This window comes from Notolabrus celidotus, chromosome 6, assembly GCF_009762535.1.
Source record: "Notolabrus celidotus isolate fNotCel1 chromosome 6, fNotCel1.pri, whole genome shotgun sequence".
NCBI lineage: Eukaryota > Metazoa > Chordata > Actinopteri > Labriformes > Labridae > Notolabrus > Notolabrus celidotus.
The window spans coordinates 35,875,028-35,892,221 of record NC_048277.1 but is presented as its reverse complement, the minus strand read 5'-3'; the positions used below and the strand labels follow the sequence as shown (position 1 = coordinate 35,892,221).

At 41.2% G+C, this 17,194-nt stretch overlaps 2 protein-coding genes across 2 annotated transcripts; both read left to right on the top strand.

The window, feature by feature from the left end:
* Positions 1-178: 178 nt before the first annotated feature.
* Positions 179-9,692, top strand: LOC117814808 (2-oxoglutarate-dependent dioxygenase htyE-like). Its single transcript, XM_034686326.1, has 7 exons — positions 179-442; positions 521-645; positions 954-1,020; positions 5,153-5,315; positions 7,045-7,187; positions 7,333-7,443; positions 8,329-9,692. Exons 1-7 carry the CDS (start codon positions 203-205, stop codon positions 8,503-8,505), a joined length of 1,026 nt encoding a protein of 341 aa, XP_034542217.1. The 5' UTR covers positions 179-202; the 3' UTR covers positions 8,506-9,692.
* Positions 9,693-10,561: 869 nt separating this feature from the next.
* Positions 10,562-16,667, top strand: LOC117814065 (2-oxoglutarate-dependent dioxygenase htyE-like). Its single transcript, XM_034685175.1, has 9 exons — positions 10,562-10,833; positions 11,262-11,531; positions 11,633-11,757; positions 14,833-14,896; positions 15,294-15,459; positions 15,546-15,688; positions 15,799-15,909; positions 16,305-16,345; positions 16,634-16,667. The coding sequence occupies exons 2-9, from the start codon at positions 11,355-11,357 to the stop codon at positions 16,665-16,667; spliced, it is 861 nt and encodes a 286-aa protein (XP_034541066.1). The 5' UTR covers positions 10,562-10,833; positions 11,262-11,354.
* Positions 16,668-17,194: the final 527 nt, after the last annotated feature.

Sequence of the window (17,194 nt, the reverse complement as noted above, 5' to 3'; positions counted from 1 at the left end):
TAATTAGCAATATTTATGTATTTGTATTATTTATTTATTCATTTATTTGTATTTATCTATTCATTTATTTTAATCTTTTCCCTGCCATATCTCCTGTCTCCCCCTCCTCTCCAGTAGGTGGCGGTACTGCGCCTTTGAGATGAAGTAATAGTAGTAGAAGAAGAAGAAGAAGCTTGGCGCTGTAACAACGACAATAACAGTAATGATCAGGTCCTTTTCTGATTCAGTGTTCTCCTTAGGCTCTACACACAGGTTCTTTCATAGAACTCTGAGTGTGTACCCGTCTGTGATGGGGATCCCTGTGGTGGACTTCAGCCCCTACAGGCTGGATCAGAAGAAGGTTTCTAACAGCCAGCTGAAAAACTTAACTAAGGATTTAAAAAGAGCTTTTACAGAAGTTGGCTTCGTTGTATTAACCAATACTGGCATCACACATGAAGAGGTAAAGAATTAAAGCGACTTGTACTTATATTTTTGATCAGGCAGTGTTTAAAGATGTGTGTTCTTCTGGTTTGTGTAGGTAGACTGTGTTATGGACATATCCAGGAAGTTCTTCAAGCAGTCAGAGAAACTTAAACTACCTTTCAGCAGAGGGAACTTCTCACAAAGCTCCAACCACGGCTGGGTATCTCTGGAAACTGAGAGGTAAGTACATAGACTGTATCAGAACAAATGTGTTACGGTTTAAAATGTTACCGTGTTTACTGGCGAGTTTTAACCGAGCGCGTGTGAGGTTGCTGTTGTTGACATTCTTGATCCTAACCCTTTGGTTCCCACTGAAGACATGTCTGATGATTACATTCCTACATGATAATGATGATATCATACAACATATTAAAAGAGGGACTTTCAGGCTGTGAATGCTGCAACTTGTGACTCATTCAGGGTAACACTTTTCACCGGCACACCGACTGCTTTGTTTACAATCTGAATTGTGCTCTCCCTCTTCTTAGGTTGAATCCACGTCGACCCGGAGACCTAAAGGAGGCATTCAACGTGGCTTTACTTCAGTCAGACATAGTAAGATGTTTATATGACTCTGTGTTAAAGTCTAACTTTAGTTTATTGTTGTTTTATGTAACAGATCACAAGGCTGGTCCAGCTTTGCCCTGGTTTATCCGCCTTTTGGTCAAAGTACAACTAGAAGAGACTCTTATATAACTTCTAAACTTGTAAAAAAAAAAATTAGCTTTTTATTGGTAGATTGAGATAAAGTGACATGTATAAAATCCCATATCATTTTAAGTTTGCATAAAATCCTACTTTAAGTTAATTCACATATACAAATGCAGTTAAATCCCTTTCAGTGGAAGGAATTAATTTATAATTGTTTATTTTAATTTGACCTTTTATTATTTATTTATTTAGAATTATTAGTATATTATTATATAATTTTTTTGTATGTATTTTTTATTTTTCAATTATGATTATTATTATGATTATTTTACTCCAGTTGATTAAGTTTGTATATTTTTATTTCACCTGAAGCAGACAATCCTGTCCCCATGGATGCAATCTTATTCAACATTTATTTTTCAACACATTGACTAAACACTAACCAACATGTTCATTAGAACAAGGATGCAATCTAAGAAAGTTCTGATTTATTAATACAAAGGTTTAGGACAGTATGAAAATCTACACAATGTCAGTCAAAAGTTTGCACACACCTTCTCATTCAATGTTTTTTATTTATTTTAATTATTTTCAACATTTTAAATTAACACTGAAGGCATCAAAACTGTGAAATAATCTGGTTTTGCCATAATATGGATTACAACAGTAGTCAAATAGGGCTATCCATTGTGTACTAACCACTTTGTTAACACCTTTCTGTTAATTAAATAATTCTACATGTGTTATTTCATAGTGTTGGTGTCTTCAGTATTAATCTACAATGTTGGGAATAATTCAAAAATAAATAAAAAACATTGAATGAGAATGAGAATGTGTATTCAAACTTTTGACTAGGACTGTATTGTCTAAATACATAAAGGAGTAATTCTTTAAAGGGTTTTTCTTTAAGTAGGTCTGTATGAGGTACTTGTCAATAGTGAGTGTGTTACCCAAAGGGGATCCCGGTCAACTCTACCTCTTAGTTGAGAAAGCGTCCAGAGATCAGGAACAGAAACTAGACTATCACTCCCTGCAGACAGGGTCAAATTTACTTTTTTAATTTAGCTCATTTTAACAAACTCCAACCTAAAGTATGTTCTCTTTGGGAGGGAAATCATCATCTCATCAGGTCTATGATGCACGAGTCACTGATATGTGGTGAATTTGGATATTTTTGTATCTCAGTTTGAGAAAATATGAAGCCAATTTATCCAGCAGACACATTTATCAAGTCAAACTTTATTTATATAGCACATTGTAAAACAACCACAGTTGGTCAAAGTGCTGTACAAGCTTGAAAACACAATCAATAAAAACAACTACTAATTAAAAAGGAATAGATAATAAAAACACAATACAAGAAAAAGCCACAATAAATAAAGCAAAATAAAATGTTGGGATGTCTCACTCAACAGGTATTAAAAGCCAATGCAAAGATTTAAAATTCTCAGTGGTCTGAGCATGTCTTATATTAGGAGGAAGACGTGAAGAATGTGTTTAGAGTTTGTCATGTCAGCTCAGTCTCTCCCTTCAGCAGATAGCACAGTGTGTTGTGATAAGAGAAGCTCATCATGTGGACTCTGGGTTGTTTTATTATGCAGTAAAAACTAAACTGAAAACTTACTTTGAAGATTCACTTCCATTCAGCTTTTCTAGTTTCACTTCTAAAAAAAGTGAAGAAAGTGAGTAAAACAGCAGAGTTCAGTGAGGTGAGTGATGCAGACTGCAGCCGTACATGAGCCTCTGGGATCCTCTGACTCAGAAAGGTTACATGGTAGAGTTGACCCCCGTCTGCAAGACCAGCTCTCAGGCTGCTTTCTCAACAAAGAGGCCGAGCTGACCGCAATCTTCTGTGGGTGATACACTTACTTTTAGAACCTCATAGCACAAAAAAATAATGTTTGTATAAAGAAGATAAATCATGTTTGTATTTCTTACTCAACTCAATCAACTCAACTTTATTTATAAAGCACCTTTCGTACATATAAACATGATGCCCAAAGTGCTTCACAGAATAACACAGAGACAGAAAACAAGTTAAAAAAGGCATGATTATAAATAGAATACTTAAAGGTGACATATCACACTTTTTTCATCAATATATATTGGTCTAAGAGGTCCCCAAAACATGTCTTTAAAGTTTATGCTAAAAAAACACTTTGAAATCAGATTTTGGTCTGCCTGAAAAACCCTCTTCTTCAGTCCTCATCAGAACAGTCTGTTTTCTCTCTGACCACGCCCCCTCAGGAAGTGGATGTGCCTCGGCTGTCCAGCACGTTGATCTAATGTTTACATGTTGGCTGAATATACACGGCTGCTCAGAGATCACGTTACTTCAACCCTCTGAATCTGATCCTGAATCTGATCCTGACGGAGAGGCGCCTGTAGCAGGACCTTTCTGAAGGATTGGTCACAGATTTAGTGTTTCTTGTTGTTTTATTTATCAGTATGTCGACGTGTGTCTTGGTACACAGCTACGAACATGTAGCTATGTGGCTATGCTAACTAGCGCTAGCACTTATCTATGATAAATAAAAATCATCCACTAGATCTTCAAATCTGCAGACGTGGGGAGTAAAACCGACCATTACAGCAGGACCTTTCCGAACCATTGGTCACAGATTTAGTGTTTCTTGTTGTTTTATTCGTCAGTATGTCGACGTGTGTCTTGGTACCAAGCGGCAAACTCCGGTCTCAAACGATGAAGCCAATGCGGAAGTGATATAAACTGCAATACATCGAAAATCCGCTTGAGGCTGGCTGCAGAAACACCGGAAACCACATAGATATGAATGGGAAAAAGACGATCTTTGCAGCATTAATAAACATGTTTACAGCCTGGTTCAAAAAACGGCTTGGCCCTACAACGCTAATCTCTCTAATGGCATACACTGTACGGGGGGTGAATTTTTTTCTAACGTGACGGTTAAGAAGATATTAAGATTATGAGTTTTGCCCAAATAAGGACATGACTGACGTGAATCCCGGTCGGGAACACACAGCCATTGGCTTAGAGACTCACACTACGTCACACTCTGCCTAGTTGAGTTCCGCATTACCAATATGGCTGCCGCCGTCGATTTGCTTCAAAACAGCTCTCAGGAACAGATGGGTGACGTCACGGATACTACGTCCATATTTTTTACAGTCTATGCTTGGTACACAGCTACAGCTACAGCTAAGAACATGTAGCTATGTGGCTATGCTAATTAGAGCTAGCACTTATCCATGATAAATAAAAATCATCCACTAGATCTTCAAATCTGCAGACGTGGGGAGTAAAAACGACCTTTGCCAGAAAGGCAGCGGGACCTTTCTGAAGGATTGATCACAGATTCTGTGTTTCTTGTTGTTTTATTTGTCAGTATGTCGACGTGTGTCTTGGTACACAGCTACAGCTACGACATGTAGCTATGTGGCTATGCTAACGAGCGCTAGCACTTATCCATGATAAATAAAAATCATCCACTAGATCTTCAAATCTGCAGACGTGGGGAGTAAAACCGACCTTTGTGTTTATTAAGACAGCCTACAACTAGCATGCCTCCCTCCTAAGCTCCTTGTTAGCACACATTTGTGCAGGGAATGAAAAACAGAGGAGGGGTTGAGTTGTATTTTATACAGTCTATGGGCTGAACAAGCTCTGAGCTCTGACTCCGTGACAGACCGGATATTGTTGTTACGTAACAAAAACACTGAAGTCTGAAACGGCTCGTTTCACACACATTTACAGAAAGGTGGAGAAATCAGAACAGGGGCAGAATGGATTCTTTTCATTCTCGGGGGGTTTGTAGACAGGGACACATATTTCAGGTAGAGAACCATTAAAAAGTCCATTTTGCATGATATGTCACCTTTAATAAAATAAAATCAACACAGTAAAATTTACAAAATAGGTAGGAGTGGAAAGAAAAGTTCAAAATAAGATAGTGTTGACAAGATCAGATGAATCTAAGAAATAAATAAGATAAATAAATCTTAAAGCAATGATTAAAATAATAATATACTGTTACTATAACTGTCTCTCGTGTTGTAGAGATGGCCGTCGGTGGAGTCGAAGCAGAAAGAGTCGTTCCAGGACATCCACTCGTCTTTCTTCCTGCGCTGTAAAGAGCTGAGTCTACGGGTGCTCAGGGTGATGGCCCACGGTCTGAACCTGGACCCAGAGGTGTTCGTCGGCCCACACCGGAACATAGGAAGTAAGTGAAAACTAGAGCAGCAGTTAAAGATCAGTTGATCTGTTGATTTTTGTCAGAGAATACAAAGAAATGGTGAGTGTCGCCCTTGGTGGATGTTGAGAAATATTCAGAGGAGGAGAGAAACCAGGAAATATTCACATGTAATCTCATGGAGTCAGAGAAACTTTCTATTTCTTAAAAAATGAGATCAAAAGGTTACTAAATGTCAAGTCTCTCAATCCTTGCAGCTCTGGCAAAAAAAAAATACTGAGGTCTCATTTATGTACACAGCTGCTTTAATACAAACACACAGGAACAAAAAAATGTCAAAAATCCACTCAGGATAACACTAATGTAAAAACAATGTTCTCACACTGAGGACTTCGGGTGTGTTTCTTCGGTTTAAGCTCCAGGCCATGTTAGTAAATCAAAATCAGCTGACATGAGGCAACACTGACTCCACCCTTCGTTTATCTGAGTTAAGTCTCTCTCTGTGTGTGTGTGTGTGTGTGTGTGTGTGGAAGATTTCAGGCTCTCTGTCTCATATTGTCACAGTTACTCAAGTACAATTTGAGGTTCTTATTCATCAGAGGAAGAAAGTTTATTTTTCTACTCTAGATTTTTTTACAATGATTCCTCTCGACTGAAAACGTCTCTAAATCTAATATTTTTCTTTAATTAATTCAGAATAAACTCTGATAAGCTGCAGGTCTTTTAAAGTAAGAGGATCATACTGATACTGAAACCAGGATTCTGCTGTAAAAACGGGCATGCTGGATTTCCTTGGCTTTCTCTGCCTCAAGTGGACACTCAAGGAACTGCAGTTTCTTGCACTTCTTTACTGACTTACCACTTAAAGTGAACCTGTTAGACTTGCAGCACAAGAAAGTTAGAAGAGCGAGTTTGGTTGGTTCCAGGGGTTCAGTCTGCGTAGATGTTGCATGAGACGGTGATTATTTATATAGCACAACATATTTTATCTGAAGTGTCTGTCCAAACAGAGCAGGTCTAGACCATACTCTGTGTTCTATTATTAACAAAGACCCAACATCAAGACAGGATCAGATCCAGTCCCATCTTACAGACAGGACTCAGTCTGATCTCATCTTAATCCACCATGAGCAGAGCACTTTGCAGCATTTAGCAAGTTACAGTGGCAAGGACAAACTTCCTTTAACAGGCAGAAACCTCCAGCAGGACCAGACTCATGTTAGACACACATCTGCTGAGACCGTGTTGGAGAGAGGGATAGAGGGAGATGAAGAGAGAGAGAGAGAGGATAGTGGGGAGACGGATAGTAGTAGTTGTAGCAGCTGGAGTCTGGCACGTCCACAGCGACACGTCCTACGAGACAAGGGAGTTCAGGGACTCCAGAAAGGTCTATGGTTAGTAACTTTAATGGGACAGGAAGAGTTAAAGTAAGTGACAGTCAGAGAGAGGAGAGAGCGGGAAAGACAGGATCCCAGTGTGTCAGTCTAAGCTTATAGCAGCATAACTAAGACCTGGTCCAAGCCTGATCCAGCTCTAACTATAAGCTTTATCAAAAAGGAAAGTTTGAAGCCTACTCTTAAAAGTAAAGAGGGTGTCTGCCTCCTGGACCCTGACTGGTGGATGATTCCAAAGGAGAGGTGCCTGATAACTGAAGGTTCTACCTCCCATACTACTTTTAGAGACTTTAGGTACGGTGAGCAGGCCTGCATGTTGGCAGCGATACAAACAGGTGTTAACAGTGATGTTGTTTCTCCTCCAGCGGATAAAAACAGCACCGCCCTGCGCTCTCTCTACTACCCACCCGTGAATAGTGAGGAGGCCAAGGAGGGTCAGCTGCGGTGTGGAGAGCATTCAGACTACGGCAGCATCACCCTGCTATTCCAGAGCTCTGAAGGACTGGAGGTAACCTCACCGACACCTCCATTTTTTTTAAGTTGGACTTTAAAGCTGCTGAGAGAATTGCAGTTCTTAATGTCATCTGGTGAGGCTTTCACAGAGACAGCTGAATGCTCAAAGAGTAAAAAACGTGTCATGTTTTATCTTCCAGGTGCTTAGTCGCTCAGGTGAATACATGGCTGCTCCCTGCATCCCAGGAGGAGTCCTTGTCAACATCGCTGATCTGATGCAGCGCTGGACTAGCGATGAGTTCGTATCTGTGGTGAGTTTAAAGGATGTTTTTATAGATTTGACTTACTTAATTAATAAAAGAAACATATAAGAATCACTGTCGTCAAAGGACAGGTATGTTCATTGGGGATCTTGGTCAGCTCAATCAATCAATCTTTATTTATAAAGCACCAAATTACAACAAACGTTATCTCAAGACGCTTTTACAAACATAGGAGGTCTAGACGACTCTGTCAAATTATGAACAGAGACCCAACACCAAGACAGGGTAAGACTCAGTCTGACCCCACCTTAATCCACCATGAGCAGAGCACTTTGCAGTATTTAGCAAGTTACAGTGGCGAGGACAAACTTCCTTTAACAGGCAGAAACCTCCAGCAGGACCAGACTCATGTTAGACACACATCTGCTGAGACCGTGTTGGAGAGAGGGATAGAGGGAGATGAAGAGAGAGAGGGAGCGATGATAGTGATGAGACCAGTAGTGGAAGCTGTTGCGGCTGGAGTCCAGCACGTCGATAGCAGGAGGACGTCTGTGGCGGCTCAGAGGAACCTACGGGACAAGGGAGCTCAGGGACTCCAGAAAGGACTATGGTTAGTAACTTGAATGGGACAGGCAGAGAGAGAGAGGAGAGAGGGAAAGACAGGATCCCAGTGTGTCAGTCTAAGCCTATAGCAGCATAACTAAGAGCTGGTCCAAGCCTGATCCAGCTCTAACTATAAGCTTTACCAAAAAGGAAAGTTTGAAGCCTACTCTTAAAAGTAGAGAGGTTGTCTGCTGTCTGCCTCCTGGTCCTTGACTGGTAGATGCATAAAAGTAATTCCTCCTAAGATATGAAAATAAGGAAATTAAGTTAGAGTAGAAACAGGATGAATGAAACATTAAAGCTCATCACTGCTGTGTTTCTGTCCCTCAGCGGCACCGGGTCCTGCTGCCTTCTTCTGGAGACTCCCGAACTCGTCAGTCCATGGCTTTCTTCGTCCATCCAGATGACGAGTCTCTGATCACCTGCTGCGACGGCTCCGACAAATACCCTCCTGTGACGGCAGGCGACTACCTTATTGAGCGCTTCAAAAACTCCTACGGACAATAATGAAGTCTGCACATCATTTGATTTTTTAAACAAACTGTGGATTGTGTCGTCAGACTTTGAGTGAAGGACTGATCACCCTGCTGACTTTTAAAGAAGTGCCTTAAAAGCTTTTTTATGTGCTGGGGCGCCGGTTGGCCTCGCGGTTTAAACACTTGCCTCATACTGAGTCCGAAGCTTTCATCGCAGTGGTCGCTGGTTCGACTCTCCGCCATGCTTTTAGCAAGTTACAGTGGCAAGGACAAACTTCCTTTAACAGGCAGAAACCTCCAGCAGGACCAGACGTGTCTCTTATTCAGTAAAGGAGAAAAATTACCACTAAATAAAAACAACAACAGTAAAATTAATGGTGAGACTGACATTAATAGTTGTAGCAGCTGGAGTCTGGCACATCCACAGCAGCAGGTCGTCTACGGCAGAGATCCAGAGCAAACCCACGAGACAAGGGAGCTCAGGGACTCCAGAAAGGTCTATGGTTAGTAACTTTAAAGGGACAGGAAGAGTTAAAGTAAGTGATAGGCAGAGAGAGGGAAAGACTGGATCCCTGTGTGTCAGTCTAAGCCTAAAGCAGCATAACTAAGAGCTGGTCCAAGCCTGAGCCAGCTCTTACTACCACTAGGAAGAGTGAGCACATCTCTCATGTGTTAGTCTCTCTACACTGGCTCCTCATAGAATCTAAACTAGAATTTAAAATCCTTCTGACCTGCTAAGCTCTTAATGGTCAGACACCTTCCTATCTTAAAGAGCTCATAGTCCCCTATAACCACTCAGGAACATTACGCTCCCAATACTCAGGTCCACTTGAAGCATAACTCAAGTTTTTAAAAGTAGTTTGGGAGGTGGCGTCTTCAGTATCAGGCCCCTCTCCTTTGGAATGAGAAGCAGACACCCTCTCTATTCTTTGATAAAGCTCATAGTCAGTACTCTCTCCACACATTTCCACTCTCTCTTCAGGTGTTCAGAACAATCAAGGCAAAGATGCCAGAAAAACCACTTCAGTTATGCTAAGGTAGCTAATCAAACGTATGAATATGAACTTTAAATCAGTATGTTTGCACTGTTTTTATCTGATTTTCATAAGATTGTACTTTTAAAACAATCCCTGAATCTGAATGTGAATTTCAAAAATCACAGAATGTATTTTTTGTAACTAATTGTGTGTTTAATAAAGAGACAAACCTGCTCATTCACTTTATTATCCTTTATTAAAACCATGTGCAGCATTTCCAATGGTTGGTACACAAATGAAGTTGATTTTTGAGAAGGTTTGTTGCTTTTCTTCATATTGTAACGATCTGACTCACTCAGCTCCTTCCTCCTCTTGTTGGAGGGACTACAGGAGACTGCATGCAGTGAAATCTGCGCCACTCCATCATGACCTCGTGTCACTAAAAGTGGTTACATTGCAAAAAAGGGGCTCAAGGAAAAAGGGTAACGCAAAAAACATAAATGTTTTCTTTTCATCTTTTCAATACAGTCACAAATCAATCAGCTGTGGCAACAAATCTCTTTAAAATGTACATTAACTGAGAGAAAAGAAAGGAGACCCACCCGCCATCCCACCCAAAACCCACAGACTTGATTGTGTTCATTTTTAAAGAGCGTAAGCTGCGATTACAACGGATTCCCCACTAAACAAACGCTGCACATCAAAATCTTGGATATGATTGAGACTATCAAAAAAGACACAAACGGACGGTTTCCAGTGCTCTAAATGTTTAAACTAAACCCCCCAAAAAGTCCATCTACAGGTAAGTCAAGTCCCGGCAGGGATTTACAACAACTATACAAACTCATGTTGAGGGAATTATGATATATGGACTGTTTTTTTTATTTAACCTTTATTTAACCAGGGAGGTCATTAAGAACAAATTCTTATTTACAGTGACAACCTGGAAAAAGGCACAGCCTTTTGAGGGGTAAAGAGTCAGGGATAACAGTAATGAAACAAACACAAGGGTAAAAAACATAAAGACAAGTTAAACATAACAGGACAGAGCAGAGCAAACAACGAACAGCGACAGCAGGAGTCCAGGATTAAAAGGATTAAAAGCAGGTGTGTTTAAGAGTGTCCATGAGAGAGTTCCTGAAGGCTGATTTTGAGATGTAGTGGACCAGTTTTAAAGTTTTCTGTAAATTGTTCCAGTCTGTGGGCACAGCAGACTGAAATGATGACTGACCGATGACTGAATGTGTTTTGGGGATTTTCAGCAGGATCAGGTCGGCTGAACGTGTGTTGTAAGTGGAAGGTGCAGGTTGTAACCATAGGTTGTAACAGGCTACACAGTGGTTTTATCACTTTCCCTGAACTGCACCACAAATCAAACCCAGGTATGGATGAGAGGTATTTGATCAGACTTGGCACGTGATAGAAAGTTATTGCACATGAATGATTTGCTTATGTTGGTTTGTGGGTGTTTAGTGTTGTTAAGGCTCAAAATAAATCGGATAAAATACTATTAAAAATAGTAAAAAAGGGAGAATTGATTGAAATGATTTCTGTTTTTTTTATGAATATACTGTAAATCCTCCAGTGAAGATATGAACAATTTATTTACTTAATTAATTAATTATTTTCATTAGTTGTTGATTTATTTTTGGTTTTAATTTATTTACTTTTTAAAATTGTATTATTATTCTCATTATCATTATTATTATTGGGTATTTATTTGTTCCTATTATATATATATATTAATTGCCTACATTTCTTGTTTTATTTAGTCATTTGTTTTCATTAAGTAGAAGTTACTCCGGTACAGCAGGTGGCGCTATCCTCCAGGACGCTCGGGGGCGTCAGCGGTGATTGGTCGTTCCCATCCTGGCGGGACCCGGACCCGGAAGTGCTGCTCTCCATGTTTTGGTTTCGGTGGATAAACATGAGTATTCCTGAGGTGGACTTTAGCGCGTACGGCCTAAAAGAGAAAGATGTTTCTAAGAAAAAACTGAAACTCTTGAGTTGGGCGATAAAAAAAGCTTTTACTAAAGTTGGATTCGTTCTTCTGACTAATACTGGGATCACGCAGGAAGAGGTGAGAGCCATGAACCGACATGTACTGCATCCTGAGCTGGCAGAGTTTAACACAGACATGGTATTTAAGGAGACATGTGTGTTTTCTGCTTTGGCTCATAGATATGTCGTGTTATGGAGATCTCCAGGATATTCTTCCTGCAGCCAGAAAAAGAGAAAGTCGCGTTCAAGAGGGGGAACTTTTCACACAACCCAAACCACGGCTGGGTTTCTCTGGAAACTGAGAGGTGGGTACTTCACAACTACTACAGCTTCAATAGAAGAGTTCTATAAAGAGTGTTTTTAATACATCAACACACCACAGTGTTTAGTTACCTTATTAAAGTAGACCTCCGTTTGCTTGAACGCATAATTTCAACTCACGAGGGAGAGAACACCTGTCACCGGTGAGATCACCGATGACAGAATGTCCAAGACATTTAACTGCGCGTGCGCGTACGAAGCTCCGCCGTGTCTGCCTTAAAGCTGGGGTTGGTAATCAGATTTAGATCCACTTTTTGTCATACTGGTTAAAATGATCTTTATGTCCTGATGGTAATCAATACATAATGTGTTCTTTAAAAAAGAGTGAAGAAAAGCTGCTATCAACAGCCAGAGTAAACCTGGGAAAACACCAACCAATCAGCCTTTTTTGGGTGCCAAAATTTTAAACAAATCAAATCCTGTCCTGCCGTTCTGCCCGCCTCCTGCGTGTACATTTCCCCAGCGTGCACTCCTCCAAGTCCCCGTCTCCTGCCTCTGCTTCCCCTGACTCTACTTACTGCCCCTCTCGCTCGACCTCGGGCCCGATGAGGGGCTTTGCTCAGGACTGTAGTCCGGATCAGAGTCTAAAAGCTCTCACCACGGGGGCTCTGACAAGCAGAAGAATAAATGACATTTAGTTAGTCCTACAGAAATGTATATGTACTGTAGCATCCGTCCGGACGCTGTAGGGATGACGAGCCGATTGGTGAACACGTTGAGTTTTAATAACCGGTCACTGTCTGCCGTGATCACGCCAACCAACTAAGCAACAATCAATGGGGGGGGGGGGGGGGGGGGGGGGGGGGGGTCGTTTTGGAGGAGCTCCGAGGGAGGAGGGGAGGGGTTAGACGGAGTCCTGAGTAGGGCTGAACGATTAATCGAATTCAAACCGACATCGCAATGTAATAGAGTGCAATTATCAAATCGCAAAGGCTGCGATTAAAAAAAAAAAAAAAAAAAGTTTCATGTTCACAAACACAGCCTTAGGTGACATGCATGCAGTAGGTGGCCGTAATGCGCCTTTCAGCTGATTTGCCGACGGCAAAAAAACTCAGAAGAACGAGACACGTGTGAGCGGGGGATGAAGAAAACAACTTAAGCCACGCTAAGTTTTGATTTGTTGTTTTGTTAAAAATGGCCTCAGCAGAAGAACCGATCATATTGGGACGTACAAAGTAATCAACACGCTGAATATCAACATGTGGAGCAGGCTTAAAAATAATCTCCGCAGACGCAGAATCAGTGAAGACCCAGACAACATGTGGATTTACTGCAACAGGACAACTGAACAGAATCATATTTCAGACTCACAGTGTCCAGTTTTCTGTCTACTGGTTCTTATTGAGAAAAATAAGCATGTTTACGTGGTCAGGTGTCAGTCAGGAGCGCAACCGGGTCAGAATCAGTCCGGCAGCGGAGAAAAAAGCCGCAGCTCCCAGCTGAGCGTCTCCGCTGTGAGCAACACCTTCATTCGGCTGGTTCACATCCAAACATGCTTTAAACTGAAAACACTTGTTTGGCAGAATTTTGTTAATTAGTTGTGGTGAACGCTTACAAGACTGCAAGTCAAAGGATTCAGTAAGTTTACAACTGTAATTGAAGTAGATAAATAAACCGTCTTTCATATTAATTCATGCTTCATTTGCCTTTATATTAACAGAAGTCTACCCTATGAGAAAGAACAGTTTGTGTAGAATAAATCTGATATTGTTTATTATAATACAGATTGATTTATTACTTGTGTTTGTTGTAAAATACATGAAGAGGACCTTGAAAAAATAATCGTATACTAAATCGCCATCGCAATATTAAGGAAAATAATCGCAATTAGATTATTTTCCAAAATCGTTCAGCCCTAGTCCTAAAATACGACAAACTTCAACAAAAGACTTTGTTTGAATGCCTTGATACAGTCGTGTTCCGCTAGCCAATCAGATCAGGTTGTGGTCGGAACATTAAAGGTGACATATCATCCAAAATGGACTTTTTAATGGTTCTCTACCTGAAATCTGTGTCCCTGTCTACAAACCCCCTGAAAATGAAAAGAATCCATTCTGCCCCTGTTCTGATTTCTACACCTTTCTGTAAATGTGTGTGAAACCAGCCGTTTCAGTTTTCAGTGTTTTTCATACGTCACAACGCCATCCGGTCTGTAACAGGAAGTCAGAGCTCGGAGCTTGTTCAGCCCATAGACTGTATAAAATACAACTCAACCCCTCCTCCATTTTTCATTCCCTGCACAAATGTGTGCTAACAAGGAGCTTAGGAGGGAGGCATGCTAGTTGTAGGCTGTCTTAATAAACACAAAGTTCGGTTTTACTCCCCACGTCTGCAGATTTGAAGATCTAGTGGATGATTTTTAGTTTTCATGGAGAAGTGCTAGCGCTAGTTAGCATAGCCACATAGCTACATGTTCGTCGTAGCTGTGTACCAAGACACACGTCGACATACTGACAAATAAAACAACAAGAAACACTAAATCTGTGACCAATGGTTCAGAAAGGTCCCGCTGCAGGCGCCTCTCCGTCAGGATCAGATTCTGGATCAGATTCAGAGGGTTGAAGTAACGTGATCTCTGAGCAGCCGTGTATATTCAGCCAACATGTAAACATTAGATCAACGTGCTGGAGAGCCGAGGCCACATCCACTTCCTGAGGGGGCGTGGTCAGAGAGCTCATTCTCATTTAAAGGCACAGACACAGAAAACAGCCTGTTCTGAGGAGGGCTGAAAAAGAGGGGTTTACAGGCAGACCAAAATCTGATTTCAAAGTGTTTTTTTGAGCATAAACTTTAAAGACATGTTTTGGGGACCTCTTAGACCAAAATATTTTGATGAAAAAGAGCGTAATATGTCACCTTTAAGACTGGGAATGACACACCGGCAGCAAAAATGAAAAATCTGTAAAAATACTGAATGTCGGCCAGTGTTAAATTTCTTAATTATGTATTATTTGCTACCTTGGCTGCAGCGTAATGATTGAATGATAACTTCTGGTCACATTGGTTTATATCTGGTGGTGTTCTCATTCTTCACTTTTTTTTTTTTTTTTACATTCTAGGTTGAATCCACGTCGGCCTGGAGATCTAAAGGAGGCTTTCAACGTTTTACTTCACCCAGACATAGTAAGAGATGTGGAGTGCTCCCTGTCCGAGTCTGACTTCCGTTCCCTCTATAGTCACAAAACAGTCTGGAGGTTTTCAGACCGATCCAGCTCTGTCCTGTTTTTATCAGTGCTGTGGTCAATGTATGATTAGGGGGGACCGGGGATGGTTGTGTCACTGTTTACATGTCTCTCGACTCCTCAGAGACCATTTGGATAAGACACACATTTGATTATGCTAAACTTGCATCTGTGTGATTTTTCCCCTTTTAGTCATATCTTTAACCTACCTGAATCCTAAGGAGAACTAAGCCTGGTTTATACTTTTATATCTAATCAACATCTATCATTTTCTGCTCTAACAAAGTTTGAGTGATCTTATTTCGGGCTCTTACTATATCTGTTCTCTCGTGTTGTAGAGATGGCCGTCGGTGGAGTCGGACCAAGAAGAGTCGTTCGAGGAGATCCACACGTCTTTCTTCCGGCGCTGTAAAGAGCTGAGTCTACGGGTGCTCAGGGTGATGGCCTACTGTCTGAACCTGGACCCAGAGGTGTTCCTCGCCCCACACCGGAACATGGGGGAAGGTAAGAGTCCACGTAAAGAAACCATTCACAAACAGGTCGTGTTGAAAACAGACGGGCATTAACAGTGATGTTGTTTTCTCCTCCAGCGGACACAAACGCCACCACACTGCGCTCTCTGTACTACCCGCCAGTGAAGAGTGAGGAGGCCAAGGAGGGTCAGCTTCGGTGTGGAGAGCACTCAGACTACGGCAGCATCACCCTGCTGTTCCAGAGCTCTGAAGGACTGGAGGTACTTCAAATGAAACCTGTACAAACTACATCTCCCATGGGACTACAGTCCAATGTGTGCATTAGTCACAGTTCTTGATTGTTAAACATGTGTCATGTTTTATCTTCCAGGTGCTTAGTCGTACAGGTGAATACATGGCTGCTCCCTGCATCCCTGGAGGAGTCCTCGTCAACATCGCTGACCTGATGCAGCGCTGGACGGGAGATAAGTTCGTATCCGTGGTGAGTTCAGGGGATGCTTTTAAAGATTCTTTCACACCTGTTTGATTATACGGATGAAAATTACTTATTAGTTTTTAAAAAGGAGTGCAGACCTTGATCTAGGAAAACACAGGAGATGCCAGGTCCGTCACAGCACCGGATCTGATCGGTTTCTATTCTAGTCAATGTGTTAACTTCCACTGGATCCGCTCCGTTGCGTTCCAGCTGCATCTCTGATCTGGCAGGTCAGAACGCAACGGATCAGATACTCAAGACTTCTAGTTTTGCCGGATGCCGGAGCACGACGCATCAATCTCAACAGAGCAGATGGAGCGGGACAGGAAGTCAGGTTTCACCAAAACAAAATGAAAACATCCGGTTAATTTTCAGAATAAAACACTCTGTGTTATCACCAGATCGTATTTCACTTAACTACAACAACAAACCAAAGTCATGATGAGCGGAGCCAGGCCTGGAGTCAACAGGTCAGAGGTTTTCAGAGGACCAGAAAGACAACATGGATGAGGAGAGGAGGAGGAGGAATACCTCGGTTACATGACTCCAGACATGGATCTGGTGGAAGTCTGATGTAACACAGTGTATTTTGATAAGGTGTCATATTGTGAGTTGTGTCATTATGAAACAAAAAGAACTGTGATTGCTGAAAACGTACTTTGACGACGTTCTTTCATTCAGCTTTTTGTATGTAACTTCTAAAAATTAAAGAAAGCTGTTAAAACTGTAGTGTTCAGTACGACAGAACTCTGGATGCTGAGTGATGCAGACTAAGATGGCTAGTATCCTCTGATTCAGAACGGTCCTGAAGTACTGTTCTTAACAAGTCCCATTATGTCCAATACCTCAGATATAACAAATAGTAGAAACTAGGGGTGAGCCCGACTAAGGATTTGCTTAGTGGAATCTGATTCATCAGATTTTGCCCGTAGTGGATGAATAGTGGAATGTTTGTTGTTTTTCCTTATTGACCCAAAGTCTGCATGATGGTGACCGCATGACAATATTGCACATAACCCTTTACAATGAAGAGACTCATAGCTTAAAGTAAAAGGGACAACAGAATATCATAAGTATAAACTTAGATTTTTAAAATCTATATTACAAAAACAACGAGGTGATGAAGGAGAGAAAACTCAAATAAGACCACCATCAGTTAAACATGGAACAACGCTCCACTATAGAATAAGGAATCAGGAGATATTTAAACAGTGTTCACACAGCAGAGAGCAGCACTGCAGAGGGTAGTTTGTCCAACTTAAGACTAAACATTTGTATAATGTTCAAAATC